The sequence below is a fragment of the Corticium candelabrum genome, chromosome 4 (genome assembly GCF_963422355.1).
Source record: "Corticium candelabrum chromosome 4, ooCorCand1.1, whole genome shotgun sequence".
In the NCBI taxonomy this organism is placed as follows: Eukaryota; Metazoa; Porifera; class Homoscleromorpha; order Homosclerophorida; family Plakinidae; genus Corticium; species Corticium candelabrum.
Window position 1 is genome coordinate 4,500,527 of NC_085088.1, and position 23,884 is coordinate 4,524,410.

At 40.4% G+C, this 23,884-nt stretch overlaps 1 protein-coding gene and 2 long non-coding RNA genes across 4 annotated transcripts; all 3 read right to left on the reverse strand.

Annotated features, from left to right (window-relative positions):
- Nucleotides 1-247: 247 nt before the first annotated feature.
- Nucleotides 248-1,102, reverse strand: LOC134179028 (uncharacterized). Its single transcript, XR_009969753.1, has 3 exons — nucleotides 989-1,102; nucleotides 894-933; nucleotides 248-811 (listed from the first exon to the last, which is right to left on the reverse strand). It is a non-coding gene; the product is annotated as an uncharacterized LOC134179028 (long non-coding RNA).
- A 699-nt stretch (nucleotides 1,103-1,801) lies between these two features.
- On the reverse strand, nucleotides 1,802-6,498 carry LOC134179053 (uncharacterized). Its single transcript, XR_009969768.1, has 3 exons — nucleotides 6,232-6,498; nucleotides 1,999-2,047; nucleotides 1,802-1,940 (listed from the first exon to the last, which is right to left on the reverse strand). It is a non-coding gene; the product is annotated as an uncharacterized LOC134179053 (long non-coding RNA).
- Nucleotides 6,499-6,805: 307 nt separating this feature from the next.
- LOC134178742 (muskelin-like) lies at nucleotides 6,806-23,858 on the reverse strand. 2 transcript variants are annotated; one of them, XM_062645628.1, is made up of 21 exons: nucleotides 23,538-23,858; nucleotides 20,297-20,439; nucleotides 20,137-20,225; nucleotides 19,741-19,850; nucleotides 18,643-18,835; nucleotides 18,497-18,571; nucleotides 17,678-17,970; nucleotides 16,993-17,091; nucleotides 16,309-16,367; nucleotides 16,153-16,248; nucleotides 16,038-16,089; nucleotides 15,853-15,979; nucleotides 14,333-14,400; nucleotides 14,204-14,277; nucleotides 13,840-13,942; nucleotides 13,708-13,785; nucleotides 13,591-13,652; nucleotides 9,877-9,979; nucleotides 9,164-9,236; nucleotides 8,421-8,458; nucleotides 6,806-6,995 (listed from the first exon to the last, which is right to left on the reverse strand). In XM_062645628.1, exons 1-21 carry the CDS (start codon nucleotides 23,784-23,786, stop codon nucleotides 6,915-6,917), a joined length of 2,265 nt encoding a protein of 754 aa, XP_062501612.1. In that variant the 5' UTR covers nucleotides 23,787-23,858; the 3' UTR covers nucleotides 6,806-6,914. The 2 variants fall into 2 exon arrangements, with proteins under 2 accessions (XP_062501612.1, XP_062501613.1); XM_062645629.1 differs by lacking the exon at nucleotides 9,877-9,979.
- Between the last annotated feature and the right edge of the window lie 26 nt (nucleotides 23,859-23,884).

The following is a 23,884-nucleotide window of genomic DNA, read 5'->3' on the forward strand; positions in this document are numbered from 1 at the left end:
AGAAGTAAATTGCATAGATGACATTCAGAAGGCTGAGTTGAACAGCTTATATTACCTTGTAGGATACTGCCTACACAGCATAAAGAAAAATGAAGAAATCTGCACAGGTTGTTTTGTGGAAGTGACCAGCTGTGATCTAAGTGATCAAGACTCAGCAACGTTCACTATCCTAAAAGAGTATAAGCAAGGATGCTTTACTCAGGTATCAGAGTAAGCATTCTCTATGATGCTCAAAGTAGAAGTCATGCTAAGAAACTTCGATGAATCAGTGTTGATGACATCAAAAAATGTGAAAAGATTATTGTTGGACAAGGCTGAAGAAATAACAGTACATGATTTGTTCCTCAATTGTCATAATATCAAGCAGAAGCTACTATCAAAGTACTTGACTGTTCGCTTACACATTCTATGCAAGCAGATGAAACGTAAAAGAAAACAGGAGTTAGAGAAAGAAAAGAATCAGAGTCAAGGTGAACTAGGAAGCAAGAGCATGACAATGAGAAAATTAGTCAAAAAATTGAAATGAAAATGAATGCCCTTGTATGGAAACACAACTCTAGCCAGTCAACAAATGTGTGCATGAGTATACATGTGTGCTTGTGTAACATGTGATTAAGCATCGCATTTATACCTTTGTAACTTGAGCTTCTGATGATGAGCCATCGTTTTATTTATACCATTCATTGCAGAAAGAAACGTGTACAGAACAACACGGTTATAAATGTTGGAATTCCGAGGCCAAAGCGCGAGGTTTTCCTTGAAAAGCGTCAAAACTGTTCAGATCGGTTGTTTGAACAATACAACGTCTCTCCTGCAGTGCAAACATTGACAGAAACAACTGAAATCTTGCAAACGGCTCATTTGGAATCTCTGTATTTCGGTAGCGCTCTCACCCGAAACCACGATGATCAGGAAACGACACAAATCGAGCTTCTGAAGAAGTAAATCATAGTCCAACAGCTGCAACAAGTAGCAACATAAAACTCACTTTAATGTAGAAATAGTAGTAGCTTAGTATGATTTTAGACAGATTTTTTACGTAGCGCGCATGGAAACAAAATGGCGCCCGTGATACGGGTTGTCGCAACTCTCTCTATATATGGCTCTGGGCACCTTTGCACCCTCGGAAACCCTGCGCATATATTTCTTGAGGCTCCGAGGTTACACGCCGCGTAAACAACAAACTCCCGTATGTTCAGTCGCATTCACGCGCCAGTGCGTGGGAGTATGGCTTCGAAGAAAAGAAAGCACGCCTGCATCAGTCTTGAAACGAAGCTCAAGGTCATTGATAAAACCAGCAAAGGTCAGTCACAGAGACACGCCTCGAAAATCTTCGGAATTCCGAAGTCTACTGTGGCAGTTGTTTTGCTCTTCTTAGAAAGAGGAGTACAAGAGTGTACACGCATCTTCCTATCGTAATGACACTTAGTACATGACAGAATTAGAGTACATTGGACATTAAGGTGGTTTGGGACTCCAAAGCTAACGCGCGTTACCTCTTTCTTTTATCCGGACATTCTGAAATACGGGCACTCCCCGGTCCCATATTGCCCGGATAAGGAAGGTTTGAGTGTACTTTATAAGCTAACTAACTGCACGTGTACTAGTAAATTGTATCGCCTTCCAGCTGTCTGGTAGATTCATAGTTAGCTGATATAGTAGATGAGTAATTCCTTGCAACAATTTGCAGCTGGTCACATATAAGCAGTTCGTGTGTGTGTGTGTGTGTGTGTGTGTGTGTGTGTGTGTGTGTGTGTGTGTGTGTGTGTGTGTGTGTGTGTGTGTGTGTGTGTTTACAAGCACAACCATGCAACGACAGTACGTACACATACAAAGACTGACTTTGAATTCTTAAAGCAGGGCGTAGCTTTTACTTATTCATCTTCCAGTACAAACATCTACTCCCTCTGCATCGACATTGTATTCAAGTTTCTCGTTTGCTGTAGAAAATCAAATTTCATCTGTTTAAGAAACATTCAAGCACTAGCCAACACTTACCTCATGCAACAACATCACATAGACAAGACGTAGTAGGATTCTTGAACGCCTACAAACAGAGACTAGAGTACATTGAAAGCAAGAAAATTGTAATAGACGTATTCAAGTACTATAGAAAATCAGTGATAAACAAAATGTTACTGTCCTGTACATTTGTAGCACAATTTGAGTTATCCTATTAATTATAAGATCTTTTCCCGTTATCATATACTAATAGACTGTTGAAAGTTGAAGGGTAGTAGTCATGCCTACAAAATTATGACAACGGGCTTCTGAAAGTCTGTGCTATCTGCAGTTGTGCGAAATGGGCCCTTGACAGGTGGGCAATCCGATGCCATCTGCTGTACCGGTGTACCTGGAACTTGAGACTGCAGATGCACTATCTACGTATATAGACGACACACCTGGTAAGTAGTGCTAGCAGTGCAATTGTATTACATGAAATGCTAGTGCCGCCTGACGTTTTAAAACGTCAATGAATACACACATTCAGTGCTCTTAGATAAAAGCGATGACATTCCAAACAATTTCAGTGACTTGGCCTTCGTCTTTCAAAATGTCGGGATGGAAGTCTACTTTCTTCAACTGTTCCAGCGTAAACAACTGCAGTCACAACGAGTCGAGCGACATCTCGACCATTCCTGACAAGCCGCCGCTAGACGTCGAAGACATCATTAACCTCGTGCCGTGCTCGATCGCGTTTCTCCTCTGCACGTTCGTCTTGATCGTTCTGTTTAAATCGAGAGAAGCTCTCAAGCTGCCAGGGCACCTACTTATCGCGAATGCAACATTCGGAGACTTGTTTGGAATGACCGTGCTGGCTTTGCAATCGTGGGTGTATGCATATCCGATGACGATGACCGAGTCCAACAGGATCATCTGCAAGGTCTACTATTTCTTCTTCGTATTTATGCATGCTTGGACTGGATGGTCATCCTCCGCTCTAGCGTATGACAGATATGACATGGTTGCACGACCGCTGCATAGAAAATTGACTCTGAAAAAGGCGAAACTGTGCGTCGTCGCCATTATAGTCTTTTGTGCTCTCTGGGCAGCGTTTCCTCTCATGGGATGGAGCGAATATCGTTTGCAACCGCATGGGGCTTGTAGCATGGCGTACAGCGTCGACATACCAGAAGAGATCGGCAGTGCAATGTTCACTCTCTTGTTTTTCGCCGTCAATTACATCGCACCACTTATCATTGACGTCATTTGCTTTATTAGAGTTCTGATCATAACGCTGGCTCATATGCGACGCAAGAGATTACGAATTTCAAGTGGCCTTGCTCATTCGACGAGCGTCTCAGAATCGAATGACAATCGGAGCCAATCATCTCCCCTTGCCATAATTGCTACGCGTCCTTTCATAGTCGTCACAACAACTATTGCATCAAACGTTTTCCTGACAGCACCATTACTCATCATCTTGGTTCTAAGAAAATTCGATGTCGTATCGTGGAAGATATACGTGGGAAACGCTCAACTGGTTGGCTTTGGAATGCATCTGACAGTATACAATCATCTCTTTAATGCAGTTCTTTACCTAATTTATGTAAAGAACATTATCTCGTCTGCATTTCCCTCCCTCAGGCGATATATAAGAAATGCAAAAAGGAAGCGATCGCGAGTTGAACAGTCTCGTGTCCGTCACAGTTGCAAGACAACCACCCAGCAGCCTGGCAGAATACCAGTTGTAGTCTAGCATCAACAGAAGATTTCTTCTATAGTACAATCATAAAAGTTTGGCTCGAAAATGTAATACTAGTTGTGCTAGTAAAGTGTCGTACTTGTTTAGAAACAAACCAATCACGATAAAAGAGTGATATAGATGTGCATATATGTGTAAGAGTCACGCAACTTTACAATGCAATGTTTCTTGTCTTGAATTGACGAATGTTCTCGTATAAACAATGTGCACGTGCATTTTCGCTGTCGTAGATAACTACAAAGCCCAACAGTGACTACAAAATCTGTTCCGACAGCAAAATTAAGTTATGGTGGCTGAGTCACAATTTTAAGCATCACAGCGGCTCCATATCGATAACCCTGTCATGCAGCTTAAGCGAAAACTTTGAAAAGACCATATTTTCAAGTGTGGTCTAGACAATAATTCTAGTACACTTTAGCCCTGCTATTGCTGCCTGCGTTCGTCATAACCCTAGAGGTCTAGATAGTATGTATTCCAACTAGATTTGGTTTCGCGCTCAGCGAAACGTACGGATTTAAAAAAGTAAATGTAGTTTTCTCGTTTTTCCTGCAAGTTGAAATTCACTAGTATTTTCATAACTGATCGGATGCAGGGCAACGCATGAACCCTGGACTTAACGCGCGCGAGCTAAGCTAAGTTTGATGTCCATGCATGCAGTTGTGCAAATACAAAGACTCAACGAAGACACGTGGTACTGCACGGGAAAGACAGCAGAGAAACACTATCTGTATGCTGAGCAGCTCCATGTCTCAAAAAGGATAGTTAGAGATGTGTTGCGTGAAAAATGAAGCTGAAGCATTCTTCTGTGCTCAGTCACGCAACTAAACGCGACTCTTTACTCTTCTATAAGGTCCCGCCGTACTACCTCTATATAAGTGTGATATTTCAAACACCGGCGTAGCGTCGGGGGAGGGGGCTGGGAATGGCTATAGCCCCCAAACATTTTGGGCGTGTCATTCCGCTTCAAGCAAAACTGCAATTTTAAGTTACTAAACAGTGACAGTCCGCTTAATCTCAGAGTAGTATGTTGACGATCGACGACGTTAATTGACTCTACCTCTTTGACACTACAGATCATCATTTCAGTATGATAAAACCAGTGTCGAGAAGTCGTGGACACGGAAAGTGTGCATGACCAGTACTTATTTGAGACGTTTACTACGCTATCCGGCAACGAAAGAGTCAAAGAGGACCGCATCAAAAAAGCATGCAGAGACGCCTATCCATCAATTATTTTAAGTAAGTGTAGTTAAGGTCGACAACCCGATTGACCGGAGAATGGAATTTCCTGCGGCTCCGCTACCTAACGATTTGCTTGCACTTCACGCTACTCTTTTTCCACATGTTATTATAACTAAGTAGCTAACGGCCTAACCTATATTGCTCGCTAGATTACGAAATGCTAAAATTGGTCAACGTCGTTTGCACTGAATTGGTCTTCTAGATTCTATTGTCATCGAAATGCTATTTAATTTGCAATTGATCATCGCAGCGAGCCATGAAAACATTTTTGGCACAGACTGTAACAGTGTTTCCACTCCTTTCTAGGCACACTGACGGCATTCAGTCCTGCAGCTTGTTTGTAACCTAAAATTTATAATATTTACTTAGTTAGATGTATACAAACTGCGAGCTAGAAAAGTAGAAAATGGGCGTGGCTTCGCATGCGAGAAATGGGCGTGGTTTCCGGCCTCCTTATTAGCCCCCCAAACATGAGGACCACGCTACGTCGGTGTTTCGAAGCGCTAACTAAAAGCTTACTAATTAGCGGGTTTCTATACAGGCTGTTTCTGAGTGTCGCACGCACTATCATAGATGGTATACAGCGCAACAAAACCATAGCAGTAAATATCGTTTTGAGCCGTGCATGTGCCTATAGACGTGACCCATGCATGCAGCTGCTCTATATTTAGACGGTCGCCTAAACTCATCAAACCTAAACTCAGTGACTTTGGACAGCAAGAGAGTTGAAGGTGTAGCTCAGTCGTTGTATCAGCAAACAGTGCCTTTAATTAACCAGAATAAAAGATGCACAGGTCCTTCCCAACATTAGTGGCTGGATAGTCTTTCAAATTATATTGAAAAGACCTTCGCGGCTGACCCCATACAGTTTAGAAAGACGAGCGACGCCACTGCATTTAATTAATTAATTATTGATTTGCTAACTTTAAATTTAAAAGTATTAATTATTAATTAATTATCTTAATGAATAAATTTCTACGATGAAATCGAGGTGTTCCAAAGATTAGTGGCAGTTGCTGACGCACTCACTAAAACCACTATAGTGCCACAGGTTTCACATACACAACTAACATATTACGTACTGCCCAATTACTTTGTAGGCTACCTGTAACCATAATATGTTGCAAGAAGTTGAATAATAGCTACGTCCCCAGACTCACGTGAGTCGGGCAGTGTCCGGTTCCCGTATAACACTTTCAGCCTAGTGTCATACGGGAACCGGACACTGCCAAGCTTACGTAAGTCTGGGACGAGGCTAGTTGAATAACAACTCAAATGCTTACCTAAATGGCGCTACCGAGTCGCTTTCGTTTCCTCAATGTATGTTACGGCTGGTCTTCTGTCTGCAGCATGTATGGTACACCAAACGGTCTTGTCGTGTCCCATCTGTATAGCCTCCCTCACCACGACACTGATCTCTACTGCAGACAACTTGACGGCAAAGTCTATCGAACATTTGGCCACGTTTGACAGTCGCACCGACTGATGACTTCGAAGTGTTTGAAGGTGGTCAGTCAAGAATGCCGTAGGTTGTAGAAGAAATCAATGATAACGCGTTGCCGTGTACGGCAAAGCACAGACACAGACACAGACACAGACACAGACACAGACAGTACTTACCAGTGCACTAGCAATGGACAGCCACAAAATGCTATGCTGTAACAGCACAAATCACTGGACTTCATTCAAATAAGCAGGCAACATGCTCGATGTAACAGCAAGCTAAATTTCTAAAGACAAAGAAGTACTTGCAGCGTGTATCAGAATAATAGATAATTCAGTAAGCCATTATTACCCCCCCCCCCTTGAGAGATGGCCCACGATACCTTACAGCAACAATGATGTGCCTGGACAATGTTTTCACGTAATTTATAAATATTTATATGTTTGTTCTACTGCACGCAAAATGCATCTGCACAACAACAAGGAAACAATTTAATTAAAACTTACAAACTTGTTTCATTAGCTAAAATCCAATCAAGTCAACCAAGTCTTCCTTTGGTTGAGTCATCGCAGTCGGAAAGAAGACAGTTAGCTGATCAAACAACTACAAAATAAAATCATGTAAGTTGTTATCCTCTAAGTGCACATTAGTCAACTATGAAGGTATAGAAGTGCCCAACCGCTCCATTTAATGTAGGAGAAGAAAATAACTAGAAACAGCTATGCATAGTATTCAAGTCAATGACAACAATTAAGCTCACGCGACATGTATTGTTGCTGTTAGGTCACTCTACATCTGTACTAGTCTGACAAAGCAACCATCCCAAGAAGCTAATTCATTACTTCAAGTGTGTGTGTGTGTGTGTGTGTGTGTGTGTGTGTGTGTGTGTGTGTGTGTGTGTGTGTGTGTGTGGTGCTGTAGCTCAACTGGTTAGAGAGTCGTCCTATGGAGTGAGTACATCCGGAACCTTGCAGGGTTGCAAGTTCAAGTCACAGTGATGACGAGCTATGGCATAGTTTCCGTGGGCAAGAAACTCACACACAATTGCCTCTCTCGACTCAGGAGAATAAACAAGTACGTGGTCTTTGACTGGGGACTAAGTGGCCATTGGCCGAGAAATGACATCAGCCACTGGGTCCAGGTGAGACATCGGGTGCTCACACCACAGTTGGCTTCACAAGCCAGTGCAGTTGTGAGTACCAGGCCTGGCTCCATGAGATTGCTAGCGCAGGCCCAGAAGTTCTCTTGAGTACAGTGCACAGGAGCCCAGCTTTTAACCGGGGGTGGGTGGGTGGGTGGGGTGGGGGTGGGGGCGTGAACAGTACATGGCAGCTCCTAGTGTGTGTGTGTGTGTGTGTGTGTGTGTGTGTGTGTGTGTGTGTGTGTGTGTGTAAGCTTATTCATAGACTGTATTAATGCTGTACAGTCGTGGTACACTATTGGTTACTGACAGTGTAACTAAAACTTCACATTTCTTACAAATCTCCTGATATCCAACGTCATTCAAGAAACAAAACCCACTCAAAATCAGGCTACAAGTCATGTCTATGCACTTGCAATGCCCACCCAAAGTGCTGATATACCGAGACATAATAGATGATATAAATTGTCCTTAATCATACTAGTAGCCCAGTTCACCAAGCTACCTTCCCATATGAACTCATCAGCTAAACAACTTTGGTCCTCCATGCTCATGCAACATGTAACAGTCACATCAACAGCAATTGCTATCTACAAGTGCATCAGATCTCAATACACAATGACATCAAATAAACCCTAGATATCTAGCGAAATTCCACATAAACAAGGTGCGGCAACCATTAAAAATGCAAGAAATTTTAACACCACAATCTGCAGTTTTCGCTCAACAGTAAAGATAACTTGAGGTACTATTTGAAATTCAGGGTTGTAGCATGTTTACATTTCATGCTTTATACATGCACACAAAACAATACCCAATAACGATTGCAAAGATACCAAACCAACTATCAAATCTGTATACTAAAATAACAACTAATAGAGACAAACCTGAATCCTTTCAGCACGCAAATCAGAAGATGCAATGCCTAAGAAACCACAAATAGTACTCAACAAAGTTACAATTATTGAATGTATGACTAACTGTTTAAAACTTCTTGTATGGGTGTGTTTAACAGAGGCAAATAAACCAGTCACAATGCTTGCATAGATAACATGGAGGTAACCATACTCAATAATACTCAGTCGCCATGACAACAGAATATACCCTGGGTGTATTTAATGTAAATACCAAACTGTGCTAAAAAGTTGTAGTCAATTAGCTTTGCTTAGTTACAAACTTTCACAAACTATTAGGCATTTAGCTACCAAACATAAACATAACAAAACACTCTCATGTACCACACCAATCCAGGCTATAGCAGACAGCTTCTTCAATATGTTAGAATCACAAACAGCTTCGCTTTGTTTGAGGCTAATTAATACAGCTCAAAACTAGAAATTTGAGGAAAACACATGCATATGCACCTGCTGATCACTACTCATTGAAGATTGAGATGGGGTGCAGTGGCACCATGTCCACATAATAAATTACTTATAGTATCTTACAGTATGGTGGTCTACCCTCAATATGGCATTATTGCCACCTTGGTGGGTGGGGCTCCTCACTTCCATAATAGACCTTACCATTGGCTCGTTCAATTATCTCAGAGATAAGCCCTTCCCACCTCGGATCAATAAATGCAATATTGACCTGCAAACCGTGGATACAATAAGTAATACATACTGTCAACCTTTTAGAGATGATGCTTCCCCATTAGCCAACTGTGGCGATTGCTTGAATAAAATGGAAACCAAGGCCTGAAACTAAAAAACAAACACAAAGCAGTTTATTTGTATGTAGGTTACTAAGTGTTAAAACTAAATTGTAAATGAAAGCATCGGGGTGCTGATGTCTCAGTGTGCAATCAATTGGGTATTCAATGTTCAGTATGACAAACACATAGGGCGGTTAAAATGCTGTATACTTCTACTATGCGTGTGCACTGAAAATCACAAGAACAAAGCTTTATCTCGTAAATCCGATGAAAACATCACTTCTAGGTCTACGAAAATGTTGTTTTTATCTGAAGCAGCCAGATTTTGTCATTAAAATCCACCACTGCAAGTACATACAGTGGTCATGCACGCACACTGAGAAATCACCCATAACTCAAGAATGAAGCTTTGTCTTGCAAATCTACGATGTGAAATACACGACAGTATCACTTCTTACACGTAAAAGCCTCTTTTTTGTTGTTAAAATCTACTGTGTAAGTAAATAGAGCAACAACACACACACACACACACACACACACACACACACACACACACACACACACACACACACACACACACACACAACGGCACACACTGGCACACTATCATATGCCTTCACTGCACATGCACACTGAGACATAAATACTGAGTCGCTGTCTGGTTACAAATTGACATAATTGTCTGATACCTCTTCTCTCTCATCTGGGTTATCATGATTGACTATTTCAGCAAGATCCTTTTGCAAATATGTTAAAGCCTCGATAGGATCAGATCTTGACAGTTCTGTAAACCTAGCCACAAGCGTACAACAATATGCAACCAAAAGAACAACAAAATACAATCCAAAAGTATTACAGTAGAACCTCACTAAACCTCATTGATCTGATCATTGATCTGAACCTCAGCGAATCTAAATACAGGCAGCACACTAGCCTCGACACTAGGCCTTCCTTCGCTTTCGGTGATCCAGTGTTCTCCCAGAATATCTCAAAGGCGTGGTGGTGTAGGTGTAGCTAAATGGAATGCACTTGTGGGCGTGGTTGTTTCCAACGTGGGCGTGGTCATCTGAGTGGCATTTGCCGGCTTTGCGGTACAGTGCTAGAGCAACATAGGGTGCTTGTTTGGTCTAAAATGTTAGCTGTACAACATTTCTATGCGTGGACAGAGTACCACACAAGCAAGCTATCACTACAGCCCTGTAGCACCCCACTTTCCATCCGGGCTACTTTCTAATCAGCATACAAGTCGAAAACCTGTGCCTCCCAATTTATTCCAAGCCAATGCAAATTACAAAATCGATTGTAATAGCTTTAGTTAGTAACGTAGCACTAGTAGACAAGTTCACTAAGCAGTCGGTGGTAATTTTCCATGCCGAAAGAGACGTGCACAGCGTATCGGCATGCTTGCTGAGATCTACAAGTTTTTTTGAAACTGCGAACGTGTCTACACTAACCTGAGCAATGCTTTTGCTCACTTTGGCTTTGGGCCGATGCCCTTCAAGCACGTTTTGGCGTCTGTAATCAATGCATTGTCTTACATCCTGTGTAGGGTAATGCCTCCTAGATTGGCTTCCGTAGGTGCCAAAAATGCCACTAGAAGGACGAGAAATTGGGCTATCACTTCAACAACACAATTCGACGCATTGATGTACTTTGTCTTGCGACTTTGTATTCTCTCAACGAACCAATAACGACTCCACGGCACAAACGGCTGCCGAGGGCGTGACTCACACACGGATTGGAATGTGGGCAAATACGCCACCAAATGACGTCGGATTCGAAACAACGTCATAAGTATATTTTGGACATAGCGATCTCTATGACGTTGCTTTTGGACTTTCCACAACAACAACAGGTGTTTTATTCGTATAAACAAGAACCGGTCTCACATTTCTTGCCTAACACATAGATAGTAAGGCGTGACAGGCATAAGTCAAGGCGTGGCAGGCCACCACGTCTTGAGATGCCTGGGGAGAACACTGTCGTCCTTAAACGCGAGGATAGCAATGGGGCGGTATCACGTGATGTTGTCTTCGTAAAGCGAAGGGAGGCCTAGTAACTGTTTATGTCATTAGACAACTTAACTAATTATGTCATTAGGAAAACCCACCCTTTGTCAGTTTGTTCTATATTGCTAACGACTTGCAAAAAAAAGAGATCAGGTGTGTTTCGTTTACAGCAGGGTATGCCGTCATACAAAAGATGTTGGAACGAAAAGACGCAAAATGCAATCAGTAACTATGCATGCTGGCCTTTGCAATGCTGCTTACTGTTTAGTTAGCGTAGAGAAACAAGCGCAAAGACTGTACGTCCATGTCGCACGCAAAAAGACAACGTGCAGACTCTGTCCTCTCTTGTCGTTGACTAGAAGACTACGCAATAGCGATCAGGCTACTGTACATGTACGCTTTTGTCTTAAACTATCATCGCACTCCTGGAATCAATCGAAAGCCATTGCGACAACGCGTGAAATTTCTACGTGGCTGATGTCAGCCTGAAGCTACTCCAGAAGCAATCGCTGCACAAGACTAAAATAGATACCTTCACTTGCTGCAACTTAGGGAGAACACTGGAACTGTTGGCAACCTACAAACGCGCCCAAACGATATTCTTCGGTCGGTACACGTCTGGCACACAAGCTATTGTACCACACTAAATGACACCTGTAAGGTGGGCGATTGTTTACTATTCTCTGCATGTTTCAGAGGAAATAATCAGGAAGTAACTCAAATGTGATTTACAGTCGACCAATCATCATTTGTGAAATAGGTCAGGTGACAAAACTAGTTTGTCACGTGACATAGAGTTACTAGGCCTCCCTTCACTTTACGGAGACAACATCACGTGATACCACCCCGTTGCTATCCTTGCGTGGAAGGACCACCGGAAGCAAAGGAAGGCCTAGCGTCGAAGCTAGCAGCACACAGCCTTGCAAATCTAGGCCACATTAGAAATTCCAAAGCAGTAAGTTTAGAGTTATCAAGCATGTCGTCTGTCTAACACAAGCGCCAAAATGGCAAATACATCTACTCAAGATGCTGACATTATAGTCATCCTAGATGAACTGGAGCCAACGTCGTGCACCATAGTTGGTTAGTGATACAGTCTAACAAAACGCAATTTATTAGGTCAAGCATTTTGGTAAAGTAAACAAATTCGCCAATCTGAACGGCTACAGGAAGTGATTTGGGTAGCAAAAAGCTGTTCCGAATAGCAGAATATACTGCTATTTGAAGTGTGGTCTTGATTCACAAACAGTCAGTGACAAAGCTGACACAAACTCACACAAAACATACCGTATTACCTCACTTTCAATGACATGCTGGTACAATGTGCTGTGGGGTTCAACAGCATGCTGTTATACCCTGAGGCATTAACAGTATGCTGTTAGAATGAGGGAGATTGCCTCACTTCTAGGTTAACAGCAGATCCACACCAAAACAGACTGCCATACCGTACTGCATAACTTACCAGTATCAGTAAAGTAAACCGTGAACAACAGTTTCAGCTACCAAGATACCCCACAACCTAACTATGAAATGCTTATTTCTATGCATATCAGTTAGAGTGCACTAACAAACGTATTTGGCCAATGTACCAATAGCTGATACCCAAGCAAAAAGTCCCGATCTCATATACTTATATCCCCTCCTTTATGGTCCTTTAATACGCCATGCTCCGATCCTGGTGTCGAGTTCTCGGGTGCTGCAGACGATTCGTGGTATTGAATGTTTTTCTTGTCTGCTTACCACATGATGTCTGCATCATTCAAGCCTTGCAGCGTGCAAAATTTTGTGTCTTCAGCCACCTTGAAATGCTCCCAATTGGTGGACTTCTGTTTCTCAGCCGACATGCATGCAACTCATGTGCCCCTAACAGACTGACTGCTCAGCACAACCTATAGGCATGCAAGAACACAAGATTTACCGATTCCGAAATAAAACCAATATCCTGTATCGAACGATAACCTATAACCGATTCGATTATCGGTGTAACTCTAATATCAGTACCAGTATCTACAATATAACTTAGTCTGCAGCATCTTCATACTCGTCTTCACTGTCTTCCATATGTCAGCTCATTCTGAGTGGTCTCTGTTGGTGTCCACTCTTGATCTGCTGAGTGTTTACAAGAGTCTCGTCTATGGTGTTCTCCAGCTCATTGTCAAGTGCATCCAAGGCCACCGTGCTCACGCTATGCTGATGTACATACCAATCAGCAGTGCCCACGTTATAATGGCATGCTGTTTTAGTAAACCCCGCTTATAATGGCATGTCGTCGAAATGAGGTAATACGGTACAAACAGAGAAACAAACAAGACAACAGAGTTCTCACTAATGACTTCACACACAAACCATGAGTGAATTTTACACGTGCGTCATAATCAGTGTTCAACTACCTACCTCTGTTTCCTAATCATGTATTTGCAGCCTTGAACAATGTCATTGACAGACAATCTCTTAAGCTGTATCACATAAATTCATATCAAATGTAAGTCAACAATTTAAAGTAAAACAAACCTGCAACATCCAGAAATCATCTAAACGCATCTTGTGTCCACCAGCTCGACCTCGATTTCCCGCAAACAAGTAATGCACCTGCAACAAAACTTCAACAGCAAATAGTACCAGTCAGCAGCATAAGACGGTTACCTTTCTGATGTGATCGTACACTAGCTGATGAGCATATCGAGGACATGGTTCTACTGGATCAGCCGACAGCCTCTGGTCACCACTACTCTTGTACAGAGGTGCCCTAAAACACAAATAAATAAGCAATAAACCCGTCAATTCCTAAACACCTACGTAATCCACCTACACAGGCACAGTGCAAGATCATCAATGTCATGTTGCACTTGCCCAATGCGTTCTTTGGATTTATTAATGTGTGTGTGTGTGTGTGTGTGTGTGTGTGTGTGTGTGTGTGTGTGTGTGTGTGTGTGTGTGTGTGTGTGTGTGGTCATCACTCAACCAGTCAGTGAGCACTCTGTGTCACTACAAAATAAATTCGACATACCACTTGCGTGTCTCCGTGTCATAAACCCAAAACGAATTGTTTAAGTGGCCCTCTTCCACATAACGATTTTGACCCTACAAGCCCAACTAGTCAGACGATTTACATCAAACTTCACTATATCAAACAAACCTTGAAGACATAAATTTCATTCAGTTCACAGTCTATCGTTGCCCTTTGCATGTAGCCACCTTGTGGTACTAAGCCACCAGTAATAAAGACATAATCAGTGATGTCTTCTAATACAATTTTGCTAGTTTTATTTACATCTACTGTATCTATCTACCTTACTCAGGCACTGGAATGTTTCATAAACCAAAACTAAACAATGTCAACACCAGTTCAACGTATTCCACAATCGCTGCAATAGAAAAGAATTTCTAAAGCAACTGCAGCCATTACTGTACATAAAAGAAATCATAACTGCACATACACAGACCAAACTATTACTCATTGAATAATTTCTGACAAATGTCGGACCAGGAAATCATGTGATCAGACATTTACTAATGCTGATCAGACAGAGATATTTATTGAACAAATAAGCAACTGTAATTGCAAGATGTACTGTGCTGCTCTATCAAGGATAGATTACTTAGAGTGTTACTGTGTATATATGGTAAACATACGGTAACGTCTGAGTGCTTTCCATGGTTGTATTACCTTATGTTACGTCTCTTATTACAAAACGAGTCTAACATTGTGTCTGTCAAACACAATCAACTCTCCTACTTAGCAAAGATTGCTGTAAAATTATCCAAGGCCAGACCAACTAATTTTTTGATGCTTGAGTATTTGGACACGAAAACCCAACCAACCAACCGGAACCAAAGAAAAGTAATAAAAAATCATGTGACATTTTGAGCATGCACAGTTCTTGTTGACTGCCTATAAACGTAAAATAACAAAACTTAAATAGACAAGAAAACAAATGATGGTGATACAGAGTGGAACACAGAAACAGTCGCTGCACAGTTTACCACCGGGAAGTCATTGGTAAGTCGTAGAATGTATATACTACCAATCAGTTTACAGCAAACGTAATATCATTGCCATGTGCACATCAAATTTTATTTTTATTTTGGTCAAGTTCAAAACTGGACTGGCAAATCCAAGCATAAAAAATGTAATTGGTCTGGCCTAAGTGTAGAAAATAATCTACAGGTCAATGACGGGCAAATAACAATATCATTCAAAGGCATCTATCACTATCCTAGTGTACATTGTACACTTGCAAATATGGTGACAACAGTGACCAGCAAATAGTGAAATGCTAGGATGTACAGTAGTGCAGGTCAGTCACGTGACTCACTTTGCCAACTGCATAACATGTGACCAATTAAATAATAAAACTTATTCAAACTCTTGCAAGATATTATTCATTCTATGAATTAATTAACTTAATTAACTATGAATGTATCAAACACAAATATACACATGTATGTTTGTCAGTACACAAACATACACATGTATGTTTGTCAGTACACAAACATACACATGTATGTTTGTCAGTACACAAACATACATGCACTGGACAGGGTCTTGGAACAGTTCATGCATACAGTATGTTCCACAAACATATCCAACAACAGTACACATGCAAAGACTAATTACAGTGTTCTATACTTTTGAATTCTTGATGCAATCCTTACCGTTTACTTGTTCATCTTCCAGTACAACATCTACTCTCTCCGTGTCCACATTGTAGACAATAATGTCGGTGATGGGCTCAGTATTATCCCTACCCTGACCACCAAGTATATACAAATTTCTCGTTTGCTGTCAAAAATCATTTTACATCAGTTTATATAACATTCAAGCACTAGCCAACACTTACCTCATGGAACAACATAACATGGCCAAGACGTAGTAGTGGGATTCTCGAATGTCTACAAACAGAGACAAAGTTCAGTAATTCATACGTTAATGGTAAAAAACAAGAAGGTTATAACAATTGTTTCCAAGTATTAGAAGAACAGTGATAGGAGAACAAACCACTGCAAACATCATGTACATTTCTGGCATAGTTTGAGTTATCTTTGTCAGGCCTAATATGTCAAGCAATGGCAATGCATCAACCACAGCAGAATCAGAACAACTGAACTCACAATAGTAAGATACGTCCACCAAAAACATATAATGTTTCAGTTCTGGTATCCATACACATCTAGGAGTGAAACAAAATAGAATCACTTTAAGTATTACATATAATACCAAGCAGTGTCCATGTAAGGACTGACATAATCAGGACCTTCAGCGTATAATTCAGTGGTACTGTATGTACCTACAGCAGCTGAACTACTGGTGTGTGTGTGTGTGTGTGTGTGTGTGTGTGCGTGTGTGTGTTAGTTTAGTTTCAAACGGTGCATTGCCAATTTCAATAGTTTGTAGTGCTATGTCATTACAACTACACTGATTATTACTTAGAAAATTTCTGAATTGTTTATTTACAAAGAAATCTAGCCACTCAGATCTACAATACTGCATGCAGTCAGAGTACAGAAACAAGCACACCTACCACAAAGACTGTGCACTACCATGCAAATAAGCTGCAAACTAGTCATCAAATATACATTTACCAAAAACTCATACTTAATACTATAGTAACCAACCAACTTTACTTTGGTACCAAAGTCATTAGTTTCACTGTATGATGGAGATCCTAATCTCTAGGAGTCTATATCATTTTTGTGAAATGTTAAAAAGTATTTCTTATTAATTGCAATGAAAGAGGATGAGCAAGATGAAGTGCATCGGGTGAAATAAATTGTTAACAGCCACATAAAACCTGCCTGATGATCAAACAACAGTCGAGGACCACCGTCCATTGTAGTGTCTTCGCTCAACTGATTCCATGTGTTGGCTGTGATGTCATAGCAATAAAAATCATTCTACAGAAATACACAAGAAACTAATTAGAACAAAAACTGCAGCAATGGCAACACACACACACACACACACACACACACACACACACACACACACACACACACACTGAGTGAGACAGACAGACAAACATATAGATACACAAACAGACAGACAGACAGACAGACAGACAGACAGACAGAGTAGCAGCATTGAAACGGGAAGAGAAGAGGCTATGCACAATTCTGAGCAGCTGCCAGAAGGGTCCTGCCCATTGGTCAATCCTCTTGTTTTTAAACATTTTGGCCATTGGGGCGAACAAGCAGTTAGATATTTGAACAAGCTGGCAAAGAGTGCAAGGGATAATGAAAGAAGACAAAATGAGACAGACTTCAAGACCAAGTGGCAATCAATTATTTCAGTGACTCTACAGTGTTACAATGCAAAAATCATCTCAGACAGACATACACACCGCAAGGTGATTCTTCAAACTTTCCTAACTTGAATAAAACATAAAATCCAATTAGAACTGCACAAGACCATTAGCTGGTGTGCATTTTTAACAAGTATTTATAATGCACTATATATAAAATTGCTTATCACAATACTTGCCCTCAAGTTATTTCCTGCTGCCTGCCGAGCCTGGGAGTCGATGAAACGGCCCAATGTATATATTCTTTTATTGACACAGTCAATGCACATCTTGTGGCAAGAGCGTGCTGATGGACCCCCTTGGAGCTCACTGTTCACAGACAAGCAGGTCCACTGAGCTGCAAGAATATTATAACACCATAGATCAGCTAAATCCTTTGTCCCATCCCAGCCACCAAACAAATACACCATCTGAGTATCTGAATCAATGACCATCTGATGACCACCTCGAATACCAGGCCAAGCATATTTTCCTGGCAAAACAAAGACAGATAAGACATGGAATCTATAAATGTGGTGTGAAAACAAAAGTGGATGTGTGTGTGTGTGTGTGTGTGTGTGTGTGTGTGTGTGTGTGTGTGTGTGTGTGTGGTATGTGTTTGTGTGTGTGTGTGTGTGTGTGTGTGTGTGTGTGTGTGTGGTATGTGTTCGTGTGTGTGTGTGTGTGTGTGTGTGTGTGTGTGTGTGTGTGTGTGTGTGTGTGTGTGTGTGATATTGAACACTAATCAAACTCTTGACATTGAAAAAGTGATTAACTAATGTAATATTGAGTAATACTCTAAAGGCATCCAGTTATAAAAAATAGAAATGTAATACCCATAACGAAAAGAACAAATAAAGTAAATTAAATAAATAAGATAGCATCTGTGCTCTCCAATTCAGTCCTACATTACCATAGATCCACTGTTCTTCGTAAACATCTGATTTTTGATTCGCAATATGTGTACGCTATATTTCTATTGTAAATAATTGTTCCTGTTTGTCATGCAAATTACCAACCAGAACAATTAGTTTTCAGTGCCTTCCACTCAGCTGTTATTGACTGCTCTGCAACATGGTTGGAAAATAGGCCATCTACATATAGATTGATGACCATCAAATATACAGTAACACATACGTTACACATAGCCGTTACATAACCTTACCTTTGGCACCTTGTTCTAAAATTCTCTCGGCAGCTACAAAATCGTCAGACACAACCAGCACCTGATATAGTTCGGTAATGGGTTGTTCTTCAAGTTGAATGCAAGATTTCTTTTGAAGACGTTCAAACTCATCCATGTAGCCGTGCTGACGAAGGTGCTTCAGACACAGCCGCATTGCTTGCCTTTGTCTAAACTACACAAACAATGCACTTGCTAAATTTCAAGTAAAATTGTAAAACAATGTTGATATCATGCTAATGCATCTCTTGTTAAAAAGGCCACTGATTCTTCTAGATGCTACATTCACAATCACATGCAAGTGCACTTATCCAACTACATGTATGTACAAGAGTGCCTGCACTATCTCAAATAATACTAAAGGCACAAACGTCACCTACTTGTAATAAGTACAAAGTGAGCAAATAATGTCGCCAATGACTGAAGTTATTGGCAACATTATTTAATTCTTGTCAAGGTCAAGTCACCTCTGACTCAGTTGCAATATTGACTTAATTTGTTTCAAATTGTAACACATTGAATTGAAGAGGCATTCAGTAAAGACTCCTTGTATTACACATATGGTCTGTTGAATGTAGACAGCTTGCTAAGCCACATTATTTGACAAATAATGCGTTCACAAACAAGATTCATGACAGCCAATTCGTGTATGAACTTAATCCAAAACAGAGTCTCAACACAAATGTGCCATTTTCAAGAGACAGCAACTGAATACACAAGGTTGATAAATCAATTGTCCTGAATGCTTCTTAATTTAAGAGTCGATAAAATTGTCCCTCAACAAAACAATCTCTGTGACCAACATATGTGCCACACAGCATCTCACAATACAATAATTCTTGTACACAACCTGGATACTTCTTGCACACATGCTGCAACAATGAAAAGTCCAGAATTTGAAGTCTTGTTTGCTTAAGTTAAGAGCAAACGGTTGAAACCTATAATCTATTGCATGCTTTGGTCAATGTGGTAGACCTAAAAGTAAACTGCCCTGTATCAACAGCAACTATTGGCATCCTATTCTTTCATGGCAACATGTCAATAATGATAATTTTATTATCTTGTCAAAGTACTACTTACATCGCTGAACCACTTGAGAACAGGTTGCACAATAGCTTCTTCGTCATGGCCATGAAGTTCAATGTACCAAATACTAAAATTGAAGCTTGGTCCCCAAGCCAACAACGGCACTATAAATTGACAAAGAATCACACACAGCAATTGAAAAACTAGACAAACTCAGTAACATATGCAACATGAATAGATAATTGCCCAATTCACTTTATCTCAAAATACATAAGTTCTAGGCAGCTAAAGTATTGCATACGTACTAAATGCTGTTACTAATTTCTATTTCAAGTAAATCTGAAATATAACAGAAAGAAAACTACTGATTACTACTTAATGCCTGCTCTTTGCCAAACAAAATACAACTACAGCATGACAACAGTACATGTACCAGCATATTACCCTCACCAATTTTAATGTAGTTGCATGGGAATTGATGACCATGTGTGGTGTGTCGCAGCTGAAATGTTTCTGGAGAGTGATTATTGAGAAGACCTCTGGACAACAACATTATGATGGCATGAATGTCAAGCACATGATTCAATTTCAAACTGTTGCAATTACTCACCCACAGTACAGCTCGCTCATATGCTCCTCATCCAAACCACCAAACACTTGGAATTTCTTCAAGTTGCATACGTGAGCTTTCTCGTGCTTGCCAAACGTGATTGAAGACACTATGCTGGTTTTGTCCAACTTCAATGTCAAAAACTGTTATCAACCAAATCAAACTTTACTTTCAAACACCAGTGCAACTAATGACGAACATATAATTATCTACATAGCTGTATGTTAGAAAGCAATACCAATCAGATCTTCCAAGCCCTGAATGAATTAGAAATCTCTAAATGACGATCGTCTAAAACTGAGTAAGTTTTAATAATAAAATGACATCATTAGATGACTGTAAAACCCACACTGCCTTATACTAAGACAAATAGTAGAAAATGTCACCGTATCCTTGTCAATATTGAAAACTAAGACTCTCTGTGTGAAGAAGTGTACAAAGTTCTTTCAATAACCAGTTTATTAACAGATGTGAGCAAAACAAGCAGCAAACAAAGCTACTGTAGTTTGTCAGTCAACACATTCTCTGCTTATGACTCAGTAGAACAAGAGTCTATTATGTCATCCCAAAAATTTAGCTGTGTTTACTTTAGCTATACAGCAGTTGTCAAAAATTCCCAAACTATTTCTGTTTATTTTTAGGCCACAGCGTTTTTTCTATTTTTCTCGTCACCTTATTGCACAGAAATCAACGCACGTGCAGGAAAAAACAAAAACGCAAAAAAAGGAAGTCTGAAGAAACAGAGTAATCAGGTTATAAGTGGCCCCAGTACGAATTCATCTAATAGCAGTGTTCTCGCCAGTACCGTCAATACCGTGATTTTGAGGGTTGGGAGAAGGAAGGGACGTTTGGAGTGGGGAAAACAGCATTTATTGACGGTTGGAAACAGAATTAAAAAGCCTTAGCATACCATAGTGTGGCATCACGGATCTAAAGACATTAGTGGTCTTGATGGTCCCAGAGTTGCTGCAGAACAATACACATTCTCATGTCAGACATCTGGTAATCTTAGAGAGTGCATGTTCTCCTTGTTGATGTTTGAGGTGAAATTCTGTTGACCTTTCACACAAAAAGTGCTAATGAGACTGTGGCTGCAGCAGGTGTTCTACTAATTATTATTTACCTTCAATCTCATGTTTCCTACACTCTTTTACTTTTAGGTCCACTTATAATTCCAGTTTTAAGTCAACTTGTCATTGTAATAATCTGCTGTATTATCTGTCTGTCTGTCTGTGTTATGTCTAACAAGGTTATGTTCAATGAGGTTTATTCAACAAGATCTCAGTGGCAATTTTATTAAATAGCCTACCAATCATGCAGTAACTTCAAGACTTACATAGAGTCTTCTGACATTTTGTTACAGTTAGCAAACCACACTTCTTTTTAAAATTGCAGTTTACCTCTATTGAATTTTGCCTCATCTATGAAATGGAGGATATCTACGTACAACAATATACAGACTACTACTACTACTAATATACATGCATCCGACTCTAATACAACTAGGAAACAGATAAAGTAATTTTATGATGTCATTACCAAATATGTCAACATCAAACATTTGATGACGTCATTAATTGACGTCATTATATTTAATGACGTCATATTGAGGGTTGGCAAAAAATCCTGGCTAGAATGCTGAATAGTGTACATCACCAACATGCAGTTAAACATTCTCTGACACTGTGCAAGCAGCAAAGTGTTTTTCCTATCACACTTGCTCTCTGGTATGTGCCTTGGAGTGTGAATATGAGATTCTAGGCATGCATGTCAATCACTAGAGAGCTTCACAGGCCCTTCTTTCAAATCTGTACCACCTTACCATGTTTGCTAGCTATTTCAGAGCACTACTATTCTAACTAAAATGTATTTTGATCAAGTCACATGATGTTTATTATTCCTTCAGTCAGAGAGTGAAACCTATGCACGCAAATGATGAGAAACATAGAAAAACACTAGCATGGCCTTAGAAATGCTAACAAAACTACAAAATAGTAGACCTAGAACAATACATGTGTCAGATTTCAAGAACTAAAAACCTCATTGAGCTAATGAAGAAGCACTAAAACGCTAAACCCTAGGTGCAGACTAATTAGAATGTCCTGTTTGAGCACGAAATAATGACCACTTCTCTGCCTAATAAAATTATAGTCTTTGATATGTAGTTGTTTTTCTGTAGTTTCTTGTAGTAGATACATGTACGACCTTGGAACTCTACAAAGTTAATTAAATGGCAGATCATGCAATCTTGAATGATACTAAAAACATATTACAAGTAAGGCAGTCAGACGGTGGAAACTAACCACACGAATAGCACAATTTTCTTCCCCGCACAACCTTCTTCTTATTAATAGAACCCAGAATACAATCGCATCACACCAGCAGTAACATCCAATTGGTCGTCAATCACTTACTTGGTCCTGTCGTCAGTCTGTCTATGCCAAGAGGTACTGTAAATCGATAAATTTTTGTAAGAATTTACTAACTTAAATCGCTTACAAACTTTTGCAACCCAAATATCCATGCGGATGCATATATGTTGTCTGAACGATCATCTTCGTTGTTTGAGTTGGGCAGAAACAGCTTTCTCAGCTCAGGGTAATGTCCTGTCAACAAATTGGCATTTGCAAGCCAAGAAATCAAAGACATATTGAGAATGAAGTAGGCACGTCAGCAGACCTACCCTGATGTTGATTGAGCCTCGTTGTCACATCACACACGTGTTCAAGACGCATGAGGGAAGTTTATGAACATTATTTCTTACCAAATAGAGTTTGTGGAAGTTTACAAAGATTTGTTGATTTACTGTAACCCTAGCCAATGGGCTCCTAGGGTTAAATATATCATTGAAGACTATAAATCGATTTCTGCTCAATCTTCCATAAACATTCCAAAACTTGTTCTAAGTTAGAGCACGGGTTGTAGGGATTTATGATTGTTAGACTGGCAAACCTTGAGAGTTTATCAATGAAGATAACTGACAAGCCCCAGTTTTCTAGCACCACGCCAAGAGGTTTATCTCGTACACAACACATCATATTAATTAACCAATCAGAATACCTCAAGATCACATAACATATTCTAATCACACAACATCTAGTAATCAATTTAGACTTCATGCAAGAAAACATTGTTGATGTGTACAACTGTTTAGTGTCAGTCAACCAAGAAGCATCAATCAACCCCGTCCATCAACCCTAGTTAAAGTACATCCGAAACTATCAATACTATAGAGTCTCACTTGTGGAGGATGGTTGCTCTCTGAAGACCATCTCGACCCTTGGTCCGACGGTTTGTTATCCAATACGTTGCTTGGCTTGTACGTCTGTGAGAAGCTAGAATAGGACTTCACGCTGTAAGTCAACTTCTGTTTCGACAACGAGCTGTCTCTCCACTGGCCGTTGCAGCCCGTTTGCGTGGAAACCGTCGGCAAAACTCGAAAACCTCGACGTCGCACGCAGAGCGAGCTCCTTGTTTGAGGATATGACATCGGTAAGCGGCTCCACAATTTGCAGCAAAAATCAAGTGCAGAAGACACTCAGAATTCAAACCACGAAGAAACGTGTCGTAACAGGCGCCTAGGACTTG

Excerpts from the sequence above, each read along its gene's own strand:
- LOC134178742 (XM_062645628.1), bottom strand. The coding sequence starts at position 23,786 with ATGTCATATCCTCAAACAAGGAGCTCGCTCTGCGTGCGACGTCGAGGT. Across the intron at positions 17,971-18,496 it reads ACTGAAAACTAATTGTTCTG|GAAAATATGCTTGGCCTGGT; the intron begins GTTGGTAATTTG and ends TTGTTTTGCCAG. Across the intron at positions 16,090-16,152 it reads TCTAATACTTGGAAACAATT|ACATTCGAGAATCCCACTAC; the intron begins GTTATAACCTTC and ends CTCTGTTTGTAG.